We start from the raw sequence: 27040 nt of genomic DNA, 5'->3' as shown, positions 1-27040 counted from the left end.
GTCTGGACCAGACAGTCCAGTGATTGACATCATGAGCATCAAACCACACAATTGGAATATGATGACATACATCAGCCAAGTCAGCGAATCTGACTACCCGATCCCGTTAGTCGCCTCTTGCGACAATGGTTTGCTGAAGACCTATTCTATCCCGGATCGACCGCCTCCGTGGTCTAGTGGTAGAGCATCCGCCCGGAGAGCCGAAGGTCCGGGGTTCGATCCAAAAGACGTTAAAACATGGTACTTGTTGCTACCCTGTCTGGCGCTCGGCATTAAGGGGTTAAAGCAAGGACAGGTCGGCTCGGAGTCAGTATACTGCGTCTGAGTGGGGTATTCATGTTAAACTGCAAACTGCGGCATGGTATCTCAGTGGGCTAGCACTATAAATCGGCATTAGTCCGGTCTAGTACAAGCAGCCACACACAGACACACACATGTGCATGCACGTCGCTATATAAGTGCAATAATCTTGGACGCGACGTTAAACCCCATTTCACCTCACCTCACCTATCCCGGATCTTCACGGGTCTACCAGCTGCTATGATATGGCTTGAATATTGTGACTGTGCATTATTTAACAAGCAGTCAAACCACTTGGTAACTGCTGTCCCTTAATAGTTGTCAAATTCAAGATGGATTGTTGAATGTATTTCAGACACCAAAGGACAAACTTCAATGCGTGTTGCGATGCTCTACAACCATAATGAACCTTCTGAGTATGGCCAATGAGAAATCTGTGCCCGCGGCCGATGACTTCATCCCAGTACTTATCTTCGTCCTGATCAAGGCCAACCCACCCTGCCTCCTGTCAACCATTCAGTACGTGAACAGCTTCTACGAGAGTCGACTTGCAGGGGAGGAGCAATACTGGTGGATGCAGTTCTCCTCAGCAGTTGAATTCATCAAGACCATGGATTATTCCACTTAGAAGATGAGTTCATATTCATGGACGGTTGTTGCCAGACAAAAAGATCTCAAAGTATATTTCTTCATCTGCTTTGAAACTGAGGAATTAAATCAACACCATAGGTCAAAGGTCCTATGTCCAGATTGGTTCGTTCATGAAGCTGGGTCTTGGTACTGGTGTATTGTTTTTATCTGCTTGAACATGAAACTTGGTCCCATGTGACGAGGAGAAGATGGACGAAATGGATTTGAAATCCAGAAATTCTTTCAATACTGGTATAATCAACGCAGATGTCCCGACAGGGTTGATGATGCAAGTCACTTTCCACAAGAACAAAGTATTTTTGACAACTTTATATGAATTTTATTAATGAATATTGATATTATAAATAAATTAGATATGTCTTTTCCTTGGTAGATGTTTGGTTGCATTGGCAGACAGGCTGTAGTTATCTCCCTTCATTCTGTGTGCACAACACAAGTTGATCTCAGTAAGTGGAAGGATTCAGTCCTAAATGGCAGCATTATGTTGGAAAATGCAAGTAAATTTCTTTTCTTGTAATTTTGCCTTATTTTCTTTATTCTTTATTTTGGTTGACAAAATTTCATAATTAAACCAAATGTAAAATACAGCATGTATAGAAGTCATCTTCTTGAAATGTACTTTTGCCACAAAAATAGTTTGATACCTGATGCAAGAGACCATTTATATGAAACACAATCAACTAGATATTCCTGTTTTTGTTTTTCAAAATGTAACCTTGTTGATATCCCATCTTTGATTTTGTCACACAAAACACAAAGCATCATTTACACAAACAAACTCACAAGATTTAAGGAAAACAGCTTTAATTTCATTGTGTTTTTCAGCCACCATTGTACATTTAATTGTCACGTGACACCTGGTGGAGAATCAAGGGAGATAACTTTGGGATGTCAAAATTCATGATTAATGGGAGATAACCTCAATGGAAGGGGGATAACTCTCAATGATTTGCTATGTTTGACAGACTGTGATCATAGACTTCTGTTTGATGTGTAAGTAATGCTTGATTTATCATTAGATATACATGACTAAGTTGTTGAGACTCATAAGCATATTGATATGTTATTCTGTGTTGAAACAGTTATCATTGTTTAGTCAGAGTAACTTTGTTATATTTTACTTAAACATTCTTCCACTTGTTAACCAATTGTCTAGATTTATGACTGTCTGTGTTGTAAAAATCACTCGTGTCTATCTTCCGAACAAGGAAAGCATTGTACATTCTGTAGCATCACTTGTCATTTCATGTGATGGAAATGATTCATTTCAATGTAAAGTTCAATAGGCATAATTTAATTTTAGATAGTTTGCTTTATACATATTTGGGGCTAAGTGATTGATTATAATAATGTGATTGATATTGTGTTTGTAGGATTTGTTCAAGCATTAAATTGTTTGTTGAATTTTATTTATTTTTAAGAAAAATAATCATTGACTTGTTATGGAATAATTTTTCAATTCAAACATGGTTAATTATCTATCTTTTCATTATCCCATTTTGAAAAAGGTGGTAATTATTAAGAACTGATGTCCATTAAGTATTGGTGGGGAGAATTGGGTCTTGAACTCCGAACTTCAAATGCTTCTGTGTTATCAAGCAGACTTACTATTCTATCACCATTTGTTTTGAAAGGGCAGCATTGGCATAGCTTGCAATGTTACTGAGAAACTGTACACACAGGTTTAATGGTAATAATTGCAAAAAGGATGTTTTTTGTGATTAAGCCTCTGGCATCCTAAGCAAGAAAGCAGTACAGACCTGGAGAGTACTTGGTAGAAGGTAGTAAGTTGATGCTTGATTTCAGTTTGTAGTCATTCTTTTATGGTTCAATTTTTCTAATACACATGTATATGGAACATGTGGAATCATGGGTGGCTATTTAATGATGCCATCCTTTGGTAGGCCAGAATCCTCTGTTCAAGGATTCAATCCCACATTTTCCCTGATTATGATTCCTGGGTCGTCAGCACCTTAACCATGCGCCCCGTACAGATTCAGGTTTGAGTCGGCCCCCAGGAACCTTTGCTGGTTGGAGGAGGTGACCAACTAGATCGGGTGGTCAGACGTATTTGATTTGGTGTCTTCAGACCCCGATGACGTGAATTGTCATTCATGATACTGATCACTTGACTGTCTAGTCCAAACTTGATTATTTACAGGTCAACATCTTATAGCTGAAGTATTGCTGTGTTTGTAGTTTTCAGGCTTTCCTCCAACTTTATCCTAACAAACCAAGACCTTTCTGAAATACCTTTCAAAAGCCCAGATCACTCACTATACTCCCTTACACCTCTCTTTGATATGTGATAAATATGTGATATACTTTCCATAAAGTGTTGGACAGATAAGGCGAGTGAAATCATTATTAGTAGTATGTTTTGAGGGATTTGTTTTGGCAGACATATCATGAAACATGTAAACTAAAAGAGTGAAATATGAAAAAACAGCTTTGATCACAGCTTCATCTAACCCACATCCGCCTCCATTTTGTAGGGCATTCATAGATGTGATTTAAGGTTTTCTCCAGTCCGCATATAGAGGTGGGTTAGTCAAGTGGAAGGTGGGTTTGCTTATCCTACAGGTTTGGGTTTTATTAAGAACATGAATACTTTATATGTGAAGCCAATCTGTAATTAGTTGCTGAAGATGGTATTGAACTCTAAATCAATATGTCCACTCCCATATGGTGTCCATAACATTTCAGAGTTACCTCCCTTAACCTGCTGATGGAGTTTAGGTGGGGTTTGTCATGTCCCAGGTTTTCTTGTTAGTCTTGGCACTAGTGTTTGTGGGATAATTGATATGAAATTAAAAGATATCTGAAGTAAAAGATATCAATTAAAAAGTAATAGTCAGAACGGAGAAGAAATACCGTATTCGACGTAATAAGCGCCCAGGGCGCTCTCAAAACTAGAAATATGGGGCTCTTATTAGAATATTATCTTGGTGAAAAAACAGAGTTGAAAGATAAATTTTGTGGTTTATGCTGACAGCCTGAAATATGTATATTCGACAGATATATTTTTCCGGAATTTAATTGCCAATAATAAAGGGTGTATATAACACACAAGTGCGTATTATATGCGAATAGGGGTCGGAAGGGGCGCTAATAGGGATTGTTCACTAGCCAATATATTAGCAAATCTCGCCGTGGGCGCTTATTAGAGCGGGATGCTTATTACGTCGAATAAGGTACTCAACATTCAGGTTAAGAGGACATGAGGTTTTATGAAGTTCCTGTAAAAATGACATTTCTTATCCACGTGGTATTCTAGTTTCCAGTCTCACATAGTCAGAGTATTTTTTGCATACAGTTGTGATTGTCTAGTCTATTTATTGAGCTTTAGTCAGATTCAGCCATATTTACAACATTTGGACACAAACACAGGCATGCTAAGCTTATTGTGACAAGTGTAGCAATCAATAATTGGTCAGTTATTAAATAATAATAATGAAATATTTTTACTTAGCTGTGATTAATGCTTACAGTAGAATGTAATTGTATGCATTATCATATTGTCCTTATCAATAAGTTAGTCAGCCTTTGGTTTTAACACCTTCCAACCATTGGTCTTTGGAGCTAAATAACTCAATAAGGAGTTACGATGAATGGTACTGTTTTATGAGGGGCGGTCAGGTAGCCTAGTGGTTAAATCGTTCGCTCGTCACGCTGAAAACCCGGGTTCGATACCCGACATGGGTACAATGTGTGGAGCCCATTTCTGGTGTCCCCTTGGATATTGCTGGAATATTGCTAAAAGCGGCGTTAAACCATACTCACTCACTATTTTATGAAAAAGTTTTGCTTGCTGTAGCCTGGGGATATTTTGGTACCCTCTTTGGTGATGTGAGATGTATCCGGTCAGTAAGTTAGTGAGTGGATGTGTTAAACAGCAGTCAGAGAAACGTATCTCACTGAGAAACAGACTAAGCTGAACATGAAAATAGGATGATGTGATAAGATCTTGTATAGTGGGATTAAGAGTAACCATGGCAACATGTTGGCATTAAGGATGGTAGTAACAGCCTTTCTATGACAACTAACAACTAATATAGAAAAGTTCATTAGAGATTATGATTTCATTATTTAATATTGATGTTTGTTTGTTGGTCAGGGTTTCATTTTTATGAAATATTTGTTTGTTTCATTGAAATGTAGACATACTACTTTCAGGCTGTTAATTCTCAACACTAGTCTCTGCCTCGATCTGTAGTGTTTCATTTGTCATTAGCAATTGTGAGCTGAATCAAATCAAAGTTACTAGATGAGTACTTAAGATGAAATTAGGAGTCACCATTTTTCAGAAGCCCAAGATTTGTCATTTTGTCTATAGTTACCATGGCAACAAAAACTGAATATATTTTTGGTTATACTATTGGATGATTTTGAATTCTATATCACATGATGGGTGATTTAGAAATAGATGCTTGTTACATACTAATCTATGGACAGTTCTTATACAGAATCTTAGGAGTTTACAATGCTTGAACTTGTACAGGTTGAATAATGTTATCAAAATCAGATGTGTACTTTCTGTTTGTTGAAATCATTTTAGAAGTGTTGTTTGTGTTATGTTCATTCAATTATTTGTATTTATTTTTCACACAGAATGTTTGAAGTGGAGTAGTTTTGATATTACACAACCACATATCATGTGAGCTTTTGTTGCACTATTTGGGTGTTATTATTCTATTTGTCAAGTGTAATGTTCATTTTTTATGAGAATAGGTTGAGTATGACGCAGACTCTAAAAAGTGCAGAGTTTTGAGACAGTATTAATTTATCATTTAGTATTCTCAGCTGTATCTATATTGTTTGACTTTGAGGAGACCTGACCAGTGCCTATATAAGCAGATATGACCCAGACAATTTAACACGATTTCAGACTGCTGAGGGTAGCCTTGTGGTTAAAGTATTTGCTCCTCACACTAAGATCCTTGGCTCGATTCTCATGATGGGTAAACTGTGTAAAGCTCCATGGGGATTCCCAGATAGAGTAAGTCCCCAGCAACCTATGCTGGTCGTAAGAGGCGACCAGATGGATTAGATGGTCAGCATCTGTGACCCTGATGGCATGGATTGTTGCTCAGGATATCAATCACTGAATTGTCTGCTCCAGATTTGATTATTTACAGCCTGCCTTCATATAGGCATGAAATGTGACATTAAGCCACACACAACAAAGCAAAAAACAATGTAAGGTATATTTCTAGTGTCCTCCTTTGTGATATGGCTGCAGGAGTCCTAACTGTGGTGTAAAACCCTACTCAATCTCTCACTCACTCACTTATAGGGGAGCACAGGTGGTCCAGTCATCTGAGAGGATGACATTTAATCCACAGAGTTGATATAACTGGAATACTGTTCAAAGCGGCATTAAAGCAACTCACTCACTCACTCACTCACTCACTCACTCTCACAGAGCCTCCACTTGTAGAACAATGACTAGTCAGTAGAATAGCATTAGGTTGTACTCCTTACAGTTACTCACTGGGTCACATGAATAAGAATATTATTCTGATAATTTGGAAAGATGTTGGTGTGATTACAGTGACTAAAAATCCATAATTTTCCTTTTATTAGAAATTCATAATTGATATTTTTTTCCTTATATATGTGTACTTGATTGTGCAGGTGCAGGTGATCTAAATGGCTATGCAGACTTTCTCCCCTCTGTTGCTCTGATCAGCAGATCATGGGTTTGAATCAGTGGTCTTCCCACCACTATGCCCAATGTTCTGTTGTCACAGATGTTACTGACATACCCTGATAATTGATAATTCTGCTGAAAGCAGCAATTAATCCTACTCTATTAGTATAACAAGGAACTAGAATTTTATTCTGTCCTTACTTCTTTCAGGGTTAACTGATGACCATAACATGATATGAACAGTAACAAATAACGAAAAACAAATTGCCAATGCGCTGATTGTCTTTGTGTCATTTCCTTGTTGCCTGCCACGTGCACTAGATTGCCGATTTCTTTTCTCTATTTTTCATTTGTCTTGATTATGGGATAGCACTGTTGACTGACTGATACAAACACAGATGGGCATAGTTTTATTCCATATAATGGCATATTGGCAAGATTCTTTCCCCCGCCCCATCTTCCACAGATGCAGCTGGGGGTCACCTGGGAAGCAGGTCACTCTGGCATCTTGTAACTTGCTTTCTTGTATTGTTTTTGTCTCAGGAAGCAAGTATTGTTATTACATGTCAGGTCAACCCTCAAGATAGCCTCCTGCCAGAAGATTCAGCTTATTGTATGGTAATTATCCCATTATTATTCACATGTATTATCATCTTTCAGCAAAATATGGAAACTTGAAAACTGCCACACTTAAATACTCTGTTCATGATAGTCACAGCTGACAGAAACAAATCTGAGCCTAATACAGAGCATAATGGTTTTGAACGTCCCACTATGGAATGAAAAAGAGGCCGTCCCTGCTGTATTCCCCAATTCCTCAATCGCGGAATAATAACTCAGTGCAGAACTTGTGCAGAATTTTGTATTTTTCTGCTGCAGAATTCGCCAAGTACACTGCAGAATTTTAACAAGCTGGTTTTAGATGTGTGAACAGATATTGATTTCATTTGGGAAATGAAGTTGGCTTCCGGAAAGTGCATGTCTGTATGTTTAGACTAGTGATCTCTAGATTCACGTCAATAAGCTATTCTAGCCATGGATCAGTTTATCACAAAAAATGCCTGTCAAAAGTCAAACCTGCAAAATTATGAAATTCACAAAAATTAAGATTAAACATTTGCAGATTTGCATGCCGAATTATTAAAATTTGTTTGCAAAATTTACTAAAGTTTATCGCAGAATTTTGAAGTTTAGGACTCGGAATAAAGCAGGGACTGAATATTGGTCACGCTGTATGAAGCAAGTACAAGTCATAGTCTAGATATTATTAGTGCTAGAAGCAATGAGGTAGTCTTTTGGGTGAAGCGCCAAAGACACAGGTTCCATTCCCAGCATGGGTGCAATGTGTTAAGCCAATTTCTAGTGTCACCATCTGTGAAATGTGTTGAATATTGCTAAAAGTGGCATCAAACTCTTTTCCCTTCAAATTACATATATATTTGCTCACTAACTTAAATCCTGTACTTCAATATGCAGGTGTGTATCAGTATTTCCAGCTGTCTTGAGGGTTGATCAGGAAGGCCTTGCTTTGGACCTTGTCCATATGTAAAGTTTTCCTATATATTGTTGTGCAGTACTAATGCTTTATTTACTGTAGATAAATATGATGTTATGATGTTGGTGTCTTAATTGAGATTGTGGTTCTATATTCCCTGGCGATGTTGTGCCAGCTCCCTTTGTCAACAAATAGAAGTATAGGTGCCAAATAATACAGTCTAATATATATGTTTATGTGTATAATTAAACCGGGGAGGAAAGGTTGACTCTCCCAAAATATATATATATGAATAAATATTAAGTTTCCCTCTGCTCAGTGGTTTTATTGGTTCAGCTGCTTGTTACAGGACCCTAGTCTGCCATACAGACCCTTAACAAATATATCCAATACAGCCCATGCAAGTCTATAATATTTGACAAGGCTCAATTTCTGAGTCTCTGAGCTTTTATTATATTTTATAACTTTAATTCAACAACTGTTTTTTTCTGTAATAGTTTATTTCGGAGACTAGATGTTAGTCTAACAGGACCCTTTGAATACAAATGTTAAGGGGTATGAATCAGCACCCTGAGCCTGACCGTCAGATCCAGTTCAGTAGGTACCACATTTAGTAGATTGAATGATAAGACTTGGTGATTTGGTTGATTCTGTCATCATACCTGAGGGCGTGAAACATTGCTCATAATATCAGCCACTGGGTTGTCTGGTCCAGCTTTGATTACCGGGTATATTAAGGTCGCTTTCCTCATATAGTTGAAATATTGCTGACTACAGCCTTTAACAACATCCATTCGCTCATGTACTAACAAAGATGAGTGCTTCATGGCAGTTCCAGAGTAGAACTGGTTCCTATGACCAATGCGGGTCGGTCGGGTAGCCTAGTGGTTAAAGCGTTCGCTCAACACGCCAAAGACCCGGGTTCGATTCCCGACATGGGTACAATGTGTGAAGCCCATTCCTGGTGTCCCCCACCCTGATATTGCTGGAATATTGCTAAAAGCGGTGTAAAACCGTACTCACTCACTCACTCACTATAACCAATGCATGTGGTGAGGGTTGGCTGTGAAAGGTCAGTTGGCAAGCTGGGTTATTTGGATGAATGCGTGTGATGGTATGGATCTTCTCATGCTGCCAGTCAATGTTTGGTCCAGACTCTATTATTTGCAGGCCCATCTGATTTATAGCTGAAATATTGCCAACTGCAGTGTTAAACAACATTCACTCACTCACTCAATCAGCTGCCTACAGATTATCCTGAAATTGGATTGCCATCTCCTGAAACTCTTTTGTGTGCAGTAATTGTTGATATTTAACTTGCCATATCGCAGTCTGTGCAAATGGGCGTAATTCAGTCTGTTTTTACAGAAGACTTTGGTAGTTATTGGATTATCGTATTGGAAACAGTAGACCATGTACTTAAATAATTGAAACTGTTGTGATTTATGTAAATTTACGTTGATACGGCCCAATAAACTGTGTGTAAGATTAGACACGGACCTTTAAACCATATATAAGATACGACACGCCCTGATAAACTATATATTAGATTTCATACGGCCCTATAAACCATATATATACGATTTGACATGGCCTGATAAACTCTATTTTATTAACATATATATATATAAGATTTGATATAGCTATATAAACCATATATTAGATTTGTTATGGTCTTATAACCCATATGTAAGATTTGATACGGCCATATAAACTATATAATTATATACTCAACTCCAAAAGAAACGCGATGTTCGATGGGCAATATCATCAAACAGAATGTGATGTAAAATTTTACAATAACTAATTTTTAAATAAGCAACGTTCTAATTTGGTTCTCCTGATAACATACACCAAACGCAACTTGCGATATTTGCAAGAACTCTGATAAGTGCATGAAACGCGGAACTCTCTTTACTAACAAGGTTTGAGAAGGTTTTAATTGATTCATCGGCTACCTTGTCATCTGGTCTCAACCAATAGCTGTTGTTTTTGTGGTTTGATTTTAAGTTTGACACGACTGCCTCCGTGGTTTAGTAATAGAGTGTCCACCCGGAGAGCGGAAGGATCGAGGTTCGATCCCCGGTCGCGTCACACTCAAAGACGTTCGAAGAGGGTACTGAAGGGGCTAAGACAAGGACTGGTCGGCTCTGAGTCCATGTACTTTGTGGGTGTTTATGTTAAACTGCGGCATGGTATCTCAGTGGGCTAGCACTATAAAATCACCATTAGTCGGGACTAGTACAAGCAGCCAAACACGCATGCACGCACGGACACACGCATGCACGCACGGACACACACACACGTGGATGCAAGCCGTTATAATCGACGATAAACCCCATTTCCCCTCACCAACCTCAACTGAGTGTGGTGGCAGTCGGACAGTGATGATGTCTTGCTGCAATCAGGAGAAACCTGTCAACCCACTGTGTGGTAGAACGTTGTCGACCGCCTGCATGTCGCTGGGTAGCCCATCCAAACGTATGGTATCGAATCCATGCCATGTTGATCACACTTTGACTGACACAAAAGACGTTTGCAATGTGACGTTGTGTTGATCCTGTTTCAAGCAAAGCTATGGATCTGCCTAATTCTTCGGTCGTCAAACGACGTGTTTTGACTTTGAGAGAGCATTTGCATTCACTTGTTGCAATCCTGAGGAGGATCAAGTTTTAATGATATAAAACAATCATCTAACAAATAAAGATTGAATGGTTTGATAGGCATTACCAACGGATTGACGAATGACAAAGTAGACACAATTTATGGGTAACAACCCCTTTAATTACTGAAAAGGGGAAGTTTCGGTATAGATCCTTATACCGTTGCCAATCAATTAAAGATTGAAATATCTCGATACACAATGATTGGGTAACCCCTATCATATATAGGACCTCGACTTCATGATGAACGGGACCGCCTCCGTGGTCTAATGGTAGAGCGTCCGCCCGGAGAGCGGAAGGTCCGGGGTTCGATCCCCAGCCGCGTCATACCAAAAGACGTTAAAAGATGGTACTTGTTGTTACCCTGTCTTGCGCTCGGCATTAAAGGGGCTAAAACAAGGACTGGTCGGCTCGGAGTCGGTATACTGTGTCTGAGTGGGGTATTCATGTTAAACTGTGGCAAGGTATCTCAGTGTGCTAGCACTATAAATCGGCATCAGTCCGGACTAGTACAAGCAGCCACACACACATACACGTGTATGCACGTCGCTATATAAGTGCAATAATCTTGGATGCGACGTTAAACCCCATTTCACCTCACCTCACCTCATGATGCACGGACAGAGGCATGGGCACGATGTGCACGAGGTGCTTGAAAACCTGTATGGTCGTGTAGTGACAGAATCATTGCACATCGTTATCAACACCACTTGCTTCTAAGGAATATATCAAGGTTGAAACTTTGATATATAAAGACACGAGGGTGAGGTTCCTAGTATACTATCCTTATATATATTGCGTTCAAAATATTTTGAAAAAACCCCAAACATTTTCTCTGCATTCTCCAAACGGCGGATTCATTTGTCATGGAAGCACACGAGGTCCTCCACTGTAGTATCATGACGTTACAGCAATCACTAATAGAGTGAAGGTCATGCAAACTGTTGATCAAACGACACCTGCTGTTAGGGGTACGATGACGCTTCGTCAGTCAGGTCTGACCGTGTGTCCACCCGATCCTTATTTCAGCCGGCGCTTACAACAAACCGGCCAAGTCTGTCATCTATTGCAACAAGACCTGTACCTGGGTCATTTTTTTTAGCTGGCCCAGACTTGCAGGCAAACAGAGAGCCTTAATTAGGTAAAATGTGCGATTCGACCAAAATATAGGATTCTGGGGATTGCTACAATGTGGTAGCTACATAATTCATTCACCTCTACAGTCGTTATAATAGATGTGATTGAGTGTCACAATCGTTGCATTTTTAATATTTTTTGTATGTTTAATAGGTACTTCTTGTTGGTTATACAGCTGCTCAACCTAATTGATATTACTAATTTTAAAAGTTAGATTTTAATTTTATATACGAATTCGGTTTCAATAACAAAAATCCTGGTAATTTGTACCTACTGTACACCAGGGGCCACGGGTGGCCCAGTCGTCTAAGGCGCCGCGATTCGCTGTGCATAGTTGCGTCCCTTGGACACGCCAGAAACCAATGATTGTGGATTCGAATCCCGGTTCACCCCGATTATGTTTCTAGGTTTGTCAGCACCATACCCGTGCTCGTGGGTTTCAACGAAGTGGTAAACGTCTAAGACCTGCATCACTTCGGGCTTTCCTCCCACATTAAGCTGACACGCCGTGATATAACTGGAATACTGTTAAAAGCAGCGTTAAACGTAACTCACTCACTACTGTGCACCAGTAGCTCTCTCTGTGAGCAAGGTGATATCTTGTCAGTCGAAAAGATGAACGGCTTAATTGAAACCATTTTGGGTCAACAAATATCTTGTCAGTGACATTTCATTACAACCTCCCGTATCGCCAAGTTAGAAATTAAAGGCCCTAAAACTGCGGAATTCAAATAAAATTACATATGATAATATTTCAAACCTGTACCGCAAGTATTATTTGATGTTTTTTGTAGATTCATATATAAAATCGGTTGGTATCTTTAGATTTATAAACTACAAATAAAACGCCAAATAGGTGACAGATGATTTTGTTGGTGTCTTTTGAAAATTAAAATTAAAACATAAAGTAGGTTATGGTTTAACTTAAAATGCATACAACTTGAGTCGAAAATGAACACAACTGTTTGTGCGACCGATACAGTTAACACACAAAATGCGAGTGTGCGTAGTCGGAATTACAGCTTCGATTTACTACAAATCATAAACTATTTTTGAAATCTATGTACCAAGATACCACATATATGTATGTTTTACTATTTAAAAGTGAACTTTGAAAAGGAATTCAAGATCGACAATTTAAGTAGGTGAGGGTTTTGGAAATTTGTACACCGCCACTTGTGACATATAGAAACTATTAGAAAGATCTAGCTCGTGTATTGCTGATTGCGGCGTCAAACAAGGCGCCCATTCTGAAAAGGGCAGTTGTGCACATACTACCTGATGGCGCTGTGGAGAAGCTAGCTCATTGACGCTGTGTGGAGCTTGGCAATTTATTTCCCCTTTGTCAAGGTCACACTAGCTACGTTCAACGCTGACATTTTTGTCAAAATCGCGGGCGGTGGTAAGTGTAGCGTGACGCCATTCTCAGGCCGAAACCAGAGTTGCTTGGCGCAGATTGTTATTTCACGAATCGAGCACTATCAGCCAAAACACCACCAGGACAAGACAGATGACTGGTGGGAACACAACTCAACTTCCGCCGTACTCGAAGTCGGATGGGCCTAACGATGGTAATGATAACATGTTACATAAAATGGGAGGGGGGATACAGTCCTTGAAGATTAATCCCCCCCAAAAAAATATGAAAAAAGAAAAACAAAGTTAGGGCGCATTCCTGTTTATTTTTCTCAAATCGCTGATCGCGACAGCCATTTCTATGTGCCTGCCTTGATAGAGAAACTTCCTCTTCACGCAGAACGATCGTCTGTATCCAAAATGTAAATTAAAACACGCAGAAACAAAACAGAGGAAAAGCCAAACGACAGGCATCACATCCTCACAAGTGGTGCGATTACAGGGCTAAGCCAAACCTTGGGTACCCTTTCCAAAATAATGATATTTGACATGTGGTACGTGTTTTCTTCGTCTTTTGTAGCAGGTTTCCATGCAGCCAAAGATGGAGGCAGTATTGGTTTCTGTGGTTACATCTTATACTTGGTGTCCATCATCTGTATCATTGCGACCATCCCCTTCTCCTTGTGTCTGTGCACTAAGGTAAGAACAGTGTTTCCAGATTATCTGAGTTTAACTTAGTGGACCTTGCATTTTGTAGCCTACATCTTCCTATTGGGCTGAGTGAATGAAAAATGCAATTTTACAGATGTTGCCTGGATTAAATATGAAGTGTGTTCACAGCATTGCTTCCCATCCCTTTAAAAAGTTATTGACTCATTTATCATATTTGATCTCGTTGATGACAGTCATCATCCTTGAACTTCCTTGTTGTGTTTGCTTGTTTATTTGTTGTTTAACGCCCACTCAGCAATATCCCAGCTATATAACGGCGGTCTGTAAATAATCGAGTCTGGATCAGACAATCCAGTGATTGACATCGTGAGCATCGATCCACGAAATTGGGTAACGATGATATGCATCAACCAAGTCAGTAAGCCTGACCACCCGATCCCGTTAGTCACCTCCACGCAATTGGGATACGATGACATACATCAACCAAGTCAGCGAGCCTGACCAAACAATCCGTTAGTCACCTCCACGCAATTGGGATACGATGACATACATCAACCAAGTCAGTAAGCCTGGCCACCCGATCCCGTTAGTCACCTCCACGCAATTGGGATACGATGACATACATCAACCATGTCAGCGAGCCTGACCAAACGATCCCGTTAGCCGCCTCTTAGGACAAGCAAAGTCGGCTGCGGCAAGCATGGGTTGCTGAATACCTATTCTTCCCCGGATCTTCCTTGTTGTGATCCATCTTGTCCACAGCAGTGAATGAGTGAGCTAGTGTCACATTCAAGTGACGAAGGTAGTACCACTTTGGTGAAACCCATGAGCATGAATATAGGGCTGACAAAGCAAATATCAATATCACGGCAAACCTTTGATTTGAACCCACGGTCAGCGGATCCTGGCATGACTAAGGGGAACAAATCTTCACAGCGAATTGCAGACTAAGTAAGACCGTTGAAACCAATTTGTCTATATTAGTTATTGGTTATATGTCAGTGTAGTTTGTCATGGGACCCAACACAACACATAAGGGTTGGGAATTGATCTCTAAATTTGAGTATAATTATAAACATCATCAATCGACAATAACAAGCTCGTCACAATTGACATTTATCAGTTTGGAAGAAGAGGTAGAAGATATATTGACCTGATTCTGGGCGACCCTACCCATGTGTACAGATCTTCACAACAAGCCAATCAAATATCTTGTTCGATGTACACAATGTCACAAGTACAGGCGCATAAATTCAGTGAGACATATTTCTGTATATGCTGGGGGCACGGGTGACACAGTCGTCTGAGGCCCCGCGATTCGCTGTGCAGAGTTGCCAGAAACCTATGATAGTGGGTCGAATCCCGGTTCGCCCCGATAATGTTTCTATGTTTGTCAGCACCATACCCGTGCTCGTGGGTTTCACTGAAGTGGTAAACGTCTGAGACCCACAAGACTCACCCACTCACTGCATAGTCGTCCAATACTTTTAAACTGCATGTATTAATTTGAGATTTGTGTGAAATTTATTTTCCACAAAAATATACAGATGAAGTATGTGGGTTATTTTTCTGTTAATAATTTGATGATGGTGTCCTAATAATATGCGATTGAAAAATCAGATGTTGGCATACAAACGATAAATCAAATGATCAGTAAATGGTCACATAATTGGTTGGGGCACCACTATTAAAACAAACATGTATGTTCCGTTTTTGGGTTATATTTTAAATTTTGACCCCTATTTTAACTTCCTGTATTTATAATGTTCTTGATTTCTCTCAATAAGCATATTTGTCAATTTACATGATCTCCTGAGGGTTGTAGAGCACGAAGGCCTGTAGGCCCATAGCAGGTAGATTTCGCGTCAGGCCCGTACTTTCAAATTTGTACGAGCCCTCATGGCCTGCAGTAAGTCGACACGTTTAGCCATGAATTTTTCAATAAGCTGCATTTTTTTTTGAATGAGGGTCTCGAGAGTTTAGCCTGCAGTTTCTAAAGTCTATGGGTCCTGATGGCAGGCTGGCATATTTTTCGTATTTCAAACACATGAGGCTTTTCATTTTTATTAATGATGACGTCATATTTTGTTCGAGTCATATTATCTGGAAGCTATAACAATATTCAAATTATCACGAAAGACATGTTTTATTGTTGTTTTTTTATCACAATTGAACAATTTGAACCAAATTTAGAGAAATAAATGCTTATCACAATTGTAAGATTCAAGTGTTATGAAATCATCAAGTTACCTTACAATAAATATAATTGATAACATGTTTGTTGTAGCAGATAATAAAACATTGATGGATATTTATCAATTAATCTCGGTACGTTCCAGAAATATGTGAATATTCATACTGACAGCAACTTTTATGATGTGGCGGTCTTTGTGACGTTTAAAAGCTGTGACTACATACATTATGCAGGTGAGCTTCAGCGTCTTGGCACTGTTTCCATTTATTTTCATCTAAACTGTATTATATAACCTTTCATCTTTGGGATAGGTGCTAAATCAGTACGAGAAGGTGGTTCTTTTCCGACTTGGTCGACTCAGGTCCCGAGAAGACAAGAAACCAGGTACGATGACTCATTGTTTGAATACAAAATAGACCCCTGAGTATTCAGGGTTAGAATTTATCTTCAGCAACCCATGCTTGTCGTAAGAGGCGACTAACGGGACCGGGTGTCAGGCTCGTATGAGATATGAGGCTTCACTCTCTCCACAAGGTGTTTGCAGAGGCTAAATTAGTCTGTCTTACAGACCCTGATACAAATATATATCAAAAATAGCCCATGCAAGTCTATAATGTTTGGCAAGTCTAGATCACTGCAGTATCTGAAAATGAAGAGAGTCACTGGGCTCCATTTTATTATATTTTTATTAAGATAACTGAACAACTGTTTTTTTATGTACGATATGTTCATTTCAGAGACTAAATGTTAGTCTAAGGCTAAATACTCTTGGGTAGTTCTTACTTACCCCAGGGGTCAAAAGGACCTCTCTATTATACTTAAGGGTTCTGATGAGAGACATGTCAAACTATCTTACATGTTATACAGCATCGTAAATGTAACTCAAACAACAAGCCAATCAGATCATTTCTTTTAGCCTACTGAAACATGTTTGTTTCCAGATGACTAAATATTAGTTCTATTTAGTCATCTGGAAACAAACATGTTTGGCTGTTCTCATTGTTTGTGCCACAGGTGTTTTCTTCATCATCCCCTGCATGGACGACATGACCAAGGTGGACATGAGGACCAAGACCTTTGATGTGCCGCCCCAAGAGGTGGGTATGTGACAGGGGTGTAGTTTAAACCTATTTTTATTTCAACTGAAAATTGGGATTGGTAAACAAGACATTAATAAACATCTTAATAACTCTCTCTTCATAGAAATCAAGTAACAAAGACAGTCAAGGTGTATACATCCACGAAGTTCCGGGTTAGAATAGGTCTTCAGCAATTCATGCTTGTCGTAAAAGGCGAATAACGGGATCGGCTGGTCAGGCTCGGTGATCCCAATTGCGCGGATCGATGCTCATAATGTCAATCACTGGATTGTCTGGTCCAGACTTAATTATTTACAGACCGCCGTCATATAGCTTGAATATTACTTAGTGCGGCGTAACACAACAAAACGAAAACGAAAATGTCAAAAACAAAAGCGAAAATGTCATTGGAAATAGTTTTCACAGCGGTGGAAATAGTTTTCTGTATTTTCGCTTTTGTTTTTGACATTTTCGCTTTTGTTTTTGACATTTTCGTTTTGTTTATGACATTTTCATTTTAGTTTTTGACATTTTCGCTTCACTTTTCAGCGATTCATTAGCTACTTGAAAGTACATTTTCTATGTTTTCAGTTGTTTTTATACATGAGTTATCACATATTTGTATGACAAATTGTGTTAATTTACAAAAGGTTATGATTAAAGTAAGTGAAATATCAAAATATTTAAAAACAGACTTCATGAGCCTTATGGGCCACCGTAACTTTATACATGATTTATCACATATTTGTATGACAAATCGTGTTAATTTGCAAAAGGTTACGATAACAGTAAGTGAAATATCAAAATATTGAAAAACAGACTCTATGTCCCTTATGAGCCACCGTACATATCATTTTGTGTAGCATAATAAGTTGCTTCTCCTAAGATCATATTTGCAACAAAGAAGTAGTGTAGCGGGTCTTCATAGTGGTGACCACAGGAACAACCTGGGCTGTCAGTTATGAATCTGTCGAATTTATGTCCGTTTAGGTCACTACATCCGAGTCTGAGGCGGCAGAGGATAATTTAACAGAATCTGGATTAAAAATCTGTGTGTAATTGTTATTGCATGATAATACATTTCGAAATTTAGAGTATGGGCCAGTAGATTTAATTTCTTCGGATAGATTATTCCATATATTTTGTAGAGTAAGGTGTAAAGAATTGTGTGTAGTGTTCAGTCTTACATCTAATTGATTGGAGGTCTGAGGAGTTTCAAAGGATGAAATCACTGCGTGCGTTAACTTAGTCAGAAATAAGGTTGCAGAGATAAGCTGGTGCTAAATTGTTTCCGATTTTGTAGAATAAAGATAAAGGTTGATTTTTGCACCTTTATGATAAAGGTTTCAGATTTGTTTCTTTATACAGTTGGTTATGACTTGTACCCCGGATCGAACCACATACGGTTCTTAGAGCATCCAGACTTAATCTTTCCAGTGTCAGTTATTGATCTTCAGTACAATTATTCCAAAGTAATCAAATATTGGTAAGAATGATTATTACATAATTTCGAAACTTTCGAAAGAGGCGGTATTTTAAACTTCTAAAACACAGGGGTGTCGGGGTAGGATGTATGTGGGTGTGGTGTCGCTCCCCACGTTGTGAGTGTGTCACAAGAGTAAGGGGTAGGACGTCGTGTGTGTTGTCGCTCCCCACGTGGTGAGTGTGTCACAGGGGTGTCGGGGTAGGACGTCGTGTGTGGTGTCGCTCCCCAATGGGGTGAGTGTGTCACAAGACTAGGGGGTAGGACGTCGTGTGTGGTGCCGCTCCCCACGTGGTGAGTTTGTCACAGGGGTGTCGGGGTAGGACGTCGTGTGTGGTGCCGCTCCCCACGTGGTGAGTGTGTCACAGGGGTGTCGGGGTAGGACGTCGTGTGTGGTGTCGCTCCCCACGTGGTGAGTGTGTCACAAGACAAGGGGTAGGACGTCGTGTGTGGTGTCGCTCCCCAATGGGGTGAGTGTGTCACAAGACTAGGGGGTAGGACGTCGTGTGTGGTGCCGCTCCCCACGTGGTGAGTGTGTCACAGGGGGGTCGGGGTAGGACGTCATGTGTGGCGTCGCTCCCTAGATGATGAGTGTGTCACAAGACTAGGGGCTAGGACGTCGTGTGTGGTGTCGCTCCCCACGTGGTGAGTGTGTCACAGGGGGGTCGGGGTAGGACGTCGTGTGTGTTGTCGCTCCCCAATGAGGTGAGTGTGTCACGAGACTAAGGGGTAGGACGTCGTGTGAAGTGTCGCTCCCCAATGGGGTGAGTGTGTCACAAGACTAAGGGGTAGGACGTCGTGTGTGGTGTCGCTCCCCAGATGGTGAGTGTGTCGGGGTAGGACGTCGTGTGTAGTGTCGCACCCCAGTTGGTGAGTGTGTCACAAGAGTAGGGGGTAGGACGTTGTGTGTGGTGTCGCTCCCCACGTGGTGAGTGTGTCACAGGGGGGTCGGGGTAGGACGTCGTGTGTGGTGTCGCTCCCCAATGGGGTGAGTGTGTCACGAGACTAAGGGGTAGGACGTCGTGTGTGGTGTCGCTCCCCAATGGGGTGAGTGTGTCACAAGACTAAGGGGTAGGACGTCGTGTGTGGTGTCTCTCCCCAGATGGTGAGTGTGTCGGGGTAGGACGTCGTGTGTAGTGTCGCACCCCAGATGGTGAGTGTGTCACAAGAGTAGGGGGTAGGACGTCGTGTGTGGTGTCGCTCCCCACGTGGTGAGTGTGTCACAGGGGGGTCGGGGTAGGACGTCGTGTGTGTTGTCGCTCCCCATTGGGGTGAGTGTCACGAGACTAAGGGGTAGGACGTCGTGTGTGGTGTCGCTCCCCAATGGGATGAGTGTGTCACAAGACTAAGGGGTAGGACGTCGTGTGTGGTGTCGCTCCCCAGTTGGTGAGTGTGTCGGGGTAGGACGTCGTTTGTAGTGTCGCACCCCAGATGGTGAGTGTGTCACAAGAGTAGGGGGTAGGACGTCGTGTGTAGTGTCGCACCCCAGATGGTGAGTGTGTCACAAGAGTAGGGGGTAGGACGTCCTGTGTGGTGTCGCTCCCCACGTGGTGAGTGTGTCACAAGAGTAGGGGGTAGGACGTCGCGTGTGGTGTCGCTCCCCACGTGGTGAATGTGTCACAAGAGTAAGGGGTAGGACGTCGTGTGTGGTGCCGCTCCCCACGTGGTAAGTGTGTCACAGGGGTGTCGGGGTAGGACGTCGTGTGTGGTGTCGCTCCCCACGTGGTGAGTGTGTCACAGGGGGGTCGGGGTAGGACGTCGTGTCTGGATATAGTGTCTCACCCCATGTGGTGAATTTCTGACAAGGGTGTCGTATGTTATGCATGAATTACAGTAATTGCCACAAATGTAATGTCATTAACCGTCTCTGTATAGTTTGTTGCTTGGACACTCCTTATGTCACACTCTGAAAATTAGAATATGAAAGTCCATGGAGACGGTTGTAATCTGTAAGAACCCGGTACAGTTGTGGACTTTAAACTGTTTCCGCCAAGGTGTTGACGCGTGACTCGGTGACTGTGGCAGTGGATGCCGTCATCTACTACCGTATCCAGAACGCCATCATGTCCGTCACAAATGTCCGTGACGTTTCCAGCTCCACCAGACTGTTGGCAGCGACCACACTCAGAAATGTCATTGGAACCAAAGTCCTCAGCGAGCTTCTGTCGGAGAGAGAAGCTATCAGTCATCTCACGCAGGTATTACATATACTGAAGAAATAGTTATAATATAGTCATGAATATTTTGGGAATATCACTGAACACACAATTTCATAAAATATCCTCAAAATGATTCCTTACCTTTTCTGTGTAATATGATAAAGGGTGAAACGTTACACTGAAACATTGATGCACCACGATAATGACCTTCGAAACAATACAAGAAACAACGATGATCAGTATTGCGATAAATGACAAAATCCTTCTTTTTAACGAAAGAATAACCGTTTCTAATTAGGGATAAATGTGAGTAGGATAGATAGTTGATCTAACTGCAATTTTTGTTTTTAGAGTGGCAGGGGGAATCCCGCATATTTATACCATAGCTATTTTAATATCCTTTTAAAAATTCTTTTACTTACTTCTATAAATTGGTAAAGTCAACTCATTTAACCTCTTACATGAAATACCTGGTCATGTATGTTTGGATTCTTTTTCAAAGATACTCCAAACAATATCGTATTAAGTTTTTGTTACTATATGAATATACTTGCCAGAACAAAGATACTTCTAGTTAACAGCCTTCTCAGCTTAATCTCCCTCAGCCTGTTCAGTGTTCACCCCTATCTAATCCCTTCTCCTGAATTATTCCACAACATCAGTAGGTAATGTGCCTTTGTTATCTGAACAAAGTGTAGTGATTTTGTCATGCATGCAGTGATTATAGCATGAAGTTGTTTGGGGGGACAACGTCTTCACCTTCCCGAGGCAAAGGAGTTAACTGACTATAAAAGTCCAGTTTCCACCCTTGCCGAACTAGGTTGGTATTAGGGAGTTACATTTTGGCTGGACTAACGAGTCTATGCATAGTCCAATCAAAATCGCGCAATGAAATCGAAATCCGGTTCATAAACATGATAAACTGTCATGCAGATTTCGATGGATTTAAGGATTTAGAAGCATGTGCACCGACAACTCATTGTGAACAGATATTGTCCAAATCTTTTCATGTATTTAATCAAGGTGCTCACGTGATTTGATGCACTTCGCGATGTAAGACCCGTTTTATCACAATATTGATCTCGATCAGATTGGGCGCCGCCATTTTGTTTGAAGCAAATGTAAGTGATACGAGAGTTGGAATCCTGTTGCTCCATAGGAGAGGCATAGAAGGGACATAACTCGTAATAACCAGTGGTGGCGCTATGATCGAACCTAGGAATTCCAGCCTACTTCGGCAAGGGTGTAAACTGGACTTTTAAAGTCAGTTAACTCCCTTGCCTCGGGAAGATGACCGGTTCTAGACGTTTACCACTTAGGTGAAACCCTGTATAATGTGTTGCGAAAACACAATCAATGAGGGTCCTTTTAAGATCCGGGGTAGAATAGGTCTTCAGCAAGCCATGCTGGCCGTAAAAGGGGACTATGCTTGTCGTAAGAGGCGACTAACGGGATCGGGTGGTCAGGCTCGCTGACTTGGTTGATGCATGTCATCGATCCCAATTAAGTGTATCGAGGCTCATGATGTCAGTCACTGAATTGTCTGGTCCAGATTGTCTGGTCTCGATTATTTTCAGACCGCCGTCATATAGGTGGAATATTGCTGAGTGCGGCGTTAAACAACAAACAAACAAACAAACAAACAATCAATGAGGATGAGAAATGTGTCTCAGATTGCACAAGTATTCAGGTATCCCTACATTATTAGCATGGTTAGAAATGTCAAAGTTAACATAAATGCACTGGACAGAGACTTGCAACATTCAGGAAGAACGAGTGGCATTTCCATGTGGGCCGCCACATTTTCATCAGGTTGATGGTAACTTTGTTGCCGACCATTTTTTTGTAATGGAGAAAATAATAATTAATATCAACCCTCATTACATATATAACAACATTATGTATGGAGTATGTATGAATGGAATGCCAAACAACCAGTTTCAGTTTAGGAAGATTTGTTAATATTTTCATTGAACATCTGGTCCTCCAGGATATATTAGCGGACGCGACGGCTCTATGGGGTGTCAAGGTGGAGAGGGTAGAAGTGTAAGTAGAACCTCTTCTTTTCAAATTATTTGGATACAGATTGTTATCGCGAACACCTGGTGTCATCACTGATTTTCAGTGATCCGTTCATACAATTTTCAACTTTTGCCTTTTAAGCCCAGTGGAATCTGATCAGCAGATAATCGAGTCTGATTATTCTCTGGCATTGACATTTTGAATGTTCCTAAGAACATAGGATCGATGGTCGAATGGAAAATAAAAATATAAATTCAAATGATGTTTTTCCCAACGTGATCCCTTGAACATCTTGTTGGAGAAATAAAAACATATTTTTTTTGATTGATAAGAGGTCTACTTTTTGTTGAACCCATCGTGGAGATTTCAAAACGATTTTCTCACAATAATGTTTTATGGCAGTAGATAGCGTTTGGTAATAGTCAGTGGCTGCAATTGAAATGTTGGTACAAAATTTTAGTTTTTAGTCAGGTTTAAAAGGTTTAAAAGGTTCAAAAATTATTTTTTCTAAGTTTACAAGATTCAAGGCTCAGTAAAGCTTTCAAAAAAAGGTTTATGGATAGATGCATGGAGGTCATTTCCAACACATCAGTGACAAATCCAATTCAGTATTTTGACTTGAAACGTGTGTTCTTTTGTTTTTTAAGATATCATCACTATTTCATTCATAAACACATGCTCATGATACAGTCAGAATCGTACACTCGACTCTCCTTTTAGCGGAAATGTCTTGTGGCAATAGAAGGGGTTTTGTTGCTTTTATTTTCCGGAAATGTTCTTATATTCAGAGACTCTGACACCAAACATTAATTAATGTGTTTATAGTATGATGCTATACCAAGACGGTAGCATGTGTAAAAAGCTTCTTCCGTCACCGCAATTATCTTCATCATTCCAGCAAAGACGTCAGACTGCCACGCCAGCTCCAGAGAGCAATGGCTGCTGAGGCAGAAGCTGCACGAGAGGCTCGGGCCAAGGTGAATAACTCCTCTGTCTTATTTCCTCTCAAATGTAGGCGAAGTTCATGGGGATTTTCTTGAATAAAATGAAGAGAAAATATACATTTGCACTACATTCGGATACCACATTAATTTCATTCCTAGGTCATGTCAGGTTCAATTGGTTGTAGAGACCGTCTCCGTGGTCTAATGGTAGAGCGTCCGCCCGGAGAGCGGAAGGTCCGGGGTTCAATCCCCGGCCGCGTCATTCCAAAAGACGTTAAAAGATGGTACTTGTTGTTACCCTGTCTGGCGCTCGGCATTACGGGGCTAAAACAAGGACTGGTCGGCTCGGAGTCGGTATACTGTGTCTGAGTGGGGTATTCATGTTAAACTGCGGCATGGTATCTCAGTGAGCTAGCACTATAAATCGGCATCAGTCCGGACTAGTACAAGCAGCCACACACACACATACACGTGCATCCACGTCGCTTTGTAAGTGAAATAATCTTGGACGCGACGTTAAACCCCATTTCACCTCACCTCACCATTGGTTGTAGGCTCGAATCACATATTGGCCCTGTTATAATTTAAGGATAGTCATTCCTCCAACATAGCGTCTTCATATACTTGAAAAACGGTTGAAACTCTTCCGACAGTGAGAGACAATACCCAAAACACAGATCAGGTACAGATCCCTATTGTCCCCAGCAATGTATGCTTGTGGTGACTAAATTGATTTTCTGGTTAGGCTAGGTGGCTTGGTTGATTTTTTTAAACTGCTCATGATATCAATCACTGGTTTATCTGGTCCAGACTCATTTGTATTCAGGTCATAAAGCTGGAATATTGCTGAATAGAATTGAGGCTATGGCTTGTTATTGCATATCCATACGTGGTAAGTTGATATGTCTATAAACGTCTGTCACATGGTACATAAAGATTACAGCAGACCAACTCTTTCACCATCATGACCTTCCTCAATGTTGACCTTGACCTTATTATGCCAGCTAAGTTTGACCTTTTGTTGCAGGTTATTGCTGCTGAAGGAGAATACAATGCTTCCCGAGCTCTGAAGGAGGCTGCCGATATCATCACAGCATCCCCTGCAGCTCTGCAGTTGCGTTACTTGCAGTCTCTAAGCAGTATCGCGGCTGAACATAATTCAACTATCATATTCCCTCTGCCCATGGACATTCTGCAGCCATTTCTTCCAAAATGATTCCAAAATGAAGTTTGAAAATATCCTACTAGAGAAAGACCGCAGCGATATAACAGGATTTTTTTCTGAGTGCATCATTAAACAACATACAAACAAACACACTTGAGTTACCTTGTTTGGAAAGCCATTTCAACAACAAACTTCACTTTTTATAGAAACGGGCTCCGTCCGTCCGTCACGTTTCGTTTCCGGAGCATAACTCAGAAACTGTTCAATATTTTTTCATGAAACTTTGCAGGTTTGTCAGGTACATGCTGAACTGGTGCCTTTTGCTATTTAGAAATTTTAGAAATTTTAGAAATTTTAATTTTTTACGTTTCCATGGCAACAAGATGGACTTAGGTTCTGTGAGGGTAGGGTTCGTTTCCGGAGCATTACTCATAAACCGTTCAATATTTTTTCATGAAACTTTGCAGGTTTGTCAGGTACATGCTGAACTGGGGCCTTTTGCTGCTTAGAAATTTTAGAATTTTTTTATTTTTTTCGTTCCAATGGCAACAACATGGACTTAGGTTCCAAACTCTTCTTTTTTTAACAATTTCCATGACAAGTTCCACCTCGGTTAAAAAAGGTTAGGGTTTGTTTAGATTATATTATGTCATAAATTCTGCAACAGGGGCGGGCCACGTTAGTGGCAAACTCTTGTTGCGTTTAGGTCTGTTAGGACATACTTTGTTATTTACTACTCAGAGCAAGTTATAGAACACCCTCACATGCCATCACGATCAGACGGAAAACGCAAGTGGAGACAAAAAAACAACAACCCTAAAATCAGAAGTAAAAAATGAATCCTTAAATTCCAAAGGAGAAATAGAAACTCGGATACAGTTTCATGAAGCAGAATAAAACCATTTAAGAAACAAAGGCAACAAACTGACGACAAAGTCAACGCCTGCTTCAATACTGGGTATGACCGCCTCAGTTAGCAAAACAGTCCTGAGTCCTGACACTTGTGTGCAAAGAACTGAGAAGACTGTTGCGTTGCTGAAGAAATCCAACCAGTTGGTTTTCTGGTGGAGGATGGTTGTCTTGGACTACTCCTTTCAAGACATCCAACAGATGTCCTATAGGCGCCAGGCCTGGTGAGGATTTGTTGAGGAATACCTAAGAATTTCTTCTTTGAGAGGCATTTAGAAGTTGGAATACTAAGTAAGGATAAGATATAGGGTTATATGGAAGTGGTTCATCCATATTTCTTATCCTTACATAACTAAGAATTGACGTTCACTTTGAGTACATTGGACCAGACTGCCTCCGTGGTCTAGTGGTAGAGCGTCCGCCCGGGGAGCGGAAGGTCCGGGGTTCGATCCCGGCCGCGTCATTCCAAAAGACGTTAAAAGATGGTACTTGTTGTTACCCTGTCTGGTGCACGGCATTAAGGGACTAAAACAAGGACTGGTCGGCTCGGAGTCAGTATACTGTGTCTGAGTGGGTCATTCATGTTAAACTGCGACATGGTATCTCAATGGGTAGCACTATAAATCGGCTTCAGTCCAGACTAGTACAAGCGGACACACACACACACACACACACACACACACACACACACGTGCATGCAAGTGCAATAATCTTGGACGCGACGTTTAACCCCATTTCAGCACACCTCACCTCAACCTCATTGGACCATGAACCTTCATGTGGTGAGGATTAAACTATGAACGTCTGAGATTAAATAGTGTCATGCCTGCAGATACTTCGATGCTACCAACATTTTGTTTGTTTAACTCCGCAGTCAGCAATTAGCCAGCTATATGACAGCGGTCTGTAAATAGTCGAATATGGACCAGACAATCCAGTTATTAACAACATGAGCATCGATCTAGGCAATTGGGATACGGTGACATGCATCAAAAAGTCAGCAAAGTGATGCGACTGATGCATAGTCGCATCACTTGTTTCAAACGTAAAGGAGTGAGTGAGTTGGGTTTAACGCCGCTTTTAACAATATTCCAGTTATATCGCGGGGTGTCAGCTTAATGTGGAAGGAAAGCTCGAAGTGATGCAGGTCCAAGACGT

At 40.8% G+C, this 27040-nt stretch overlaps 2 protein-coding genes across 3 annotated transcripts in view; both read left to right on the top strand.

Moving 5' to 3' along the window:
• LOC124142457 (GTPase-activating protein and VPS9 domain-containing protein 1-like) overlaps positions 1–8413 on the top strand; it is a 38645-nt gene extending 30232 nt beyond the window's left edge. For both annotated transcript variants that reach the window (XM_046510931.2, XM_046510930.2), the window contains exon 21: positions 656–8413. In XM_046510931.2, the coding sequence (XP_046366887.1) occupies positions 656–928 (273 nt within the window). In that variant the 3' untranslated portion in view covers positions 929–8413. The remainder of the gene's footprint in view (positions 1–655) is intronic.
• Positions 8414–13229: 4816 nt separating this feature from the next.
• LOC124142456 (stomatin-like) lies at positions 13230–25121 on the top strand. Its single transcript, XM_046510929.2, has 8 exons — positions 13230–13470; positions 13836–13954; positions 16433–16505; positions 17136–17218; positions 20678–20881; positions 22833–22888; positions 23763–23841; positions 24836–25121. The coding sequence occupies exons 1-8, from the start codon at positions 13410–13412 to the stop codon at positions 25022–25024; spliced, it is 864 nt and encodes a 287-aa protein (XP_046366885.2). The 5' UTR covers positions 13230–13409; the 3' UTR covers positions 25025–25121.
• The last annotated feature ends 1919 nt before the right edge of the window (positions 25122–27040 follow it).

The sequence above is a fragment of the Haliotis rufescens genome, unplaced genomic scaffold (assembly GCF_023055435.1).
Source record: "Haliotis rufescens isolate VD_foot unplaced genomic scaffold, xgHalRufe1.0.p SCAF_8, whole genome shotgun sequence".
Taxonomy (NCBI): Eukaryota; Metazoa; Mollusca; class Gastropoda; order Lepetellida; family Haliotidae; genus Haliotis; species Haliotis rufescens.
The sequence above is the reverse complement of the archived record's forward strand: the minus strand, read 5'-3'. Positions and strand labels throughout refer to the sequence as shown.

Bases quoted from the DNA above. Each gene is read 5' to 3' on its own strand.
- LOC124142456 (XM_046510929.2), top strand. From the start codon at position 13,410: ATGACTGGTGGGAACACAACTCAACTTCCGCCGTACTCGAAGTCGGAT. The intron at 13,471-13,835 runs GTAATGATAACA...CGTCTTTTGTAG, and splicing joins GTCGGATGGGCCTAACGATG to CAGGTTTCCATGCAGCCAAA. The intron at 23,842-24,835 runs GTGAATAACTCC...CTTTTGTTGCAG, and splicing joins CACGAGAGGCTCGGGCCAAG to GTTATTGCTGCTGAAGGAGA.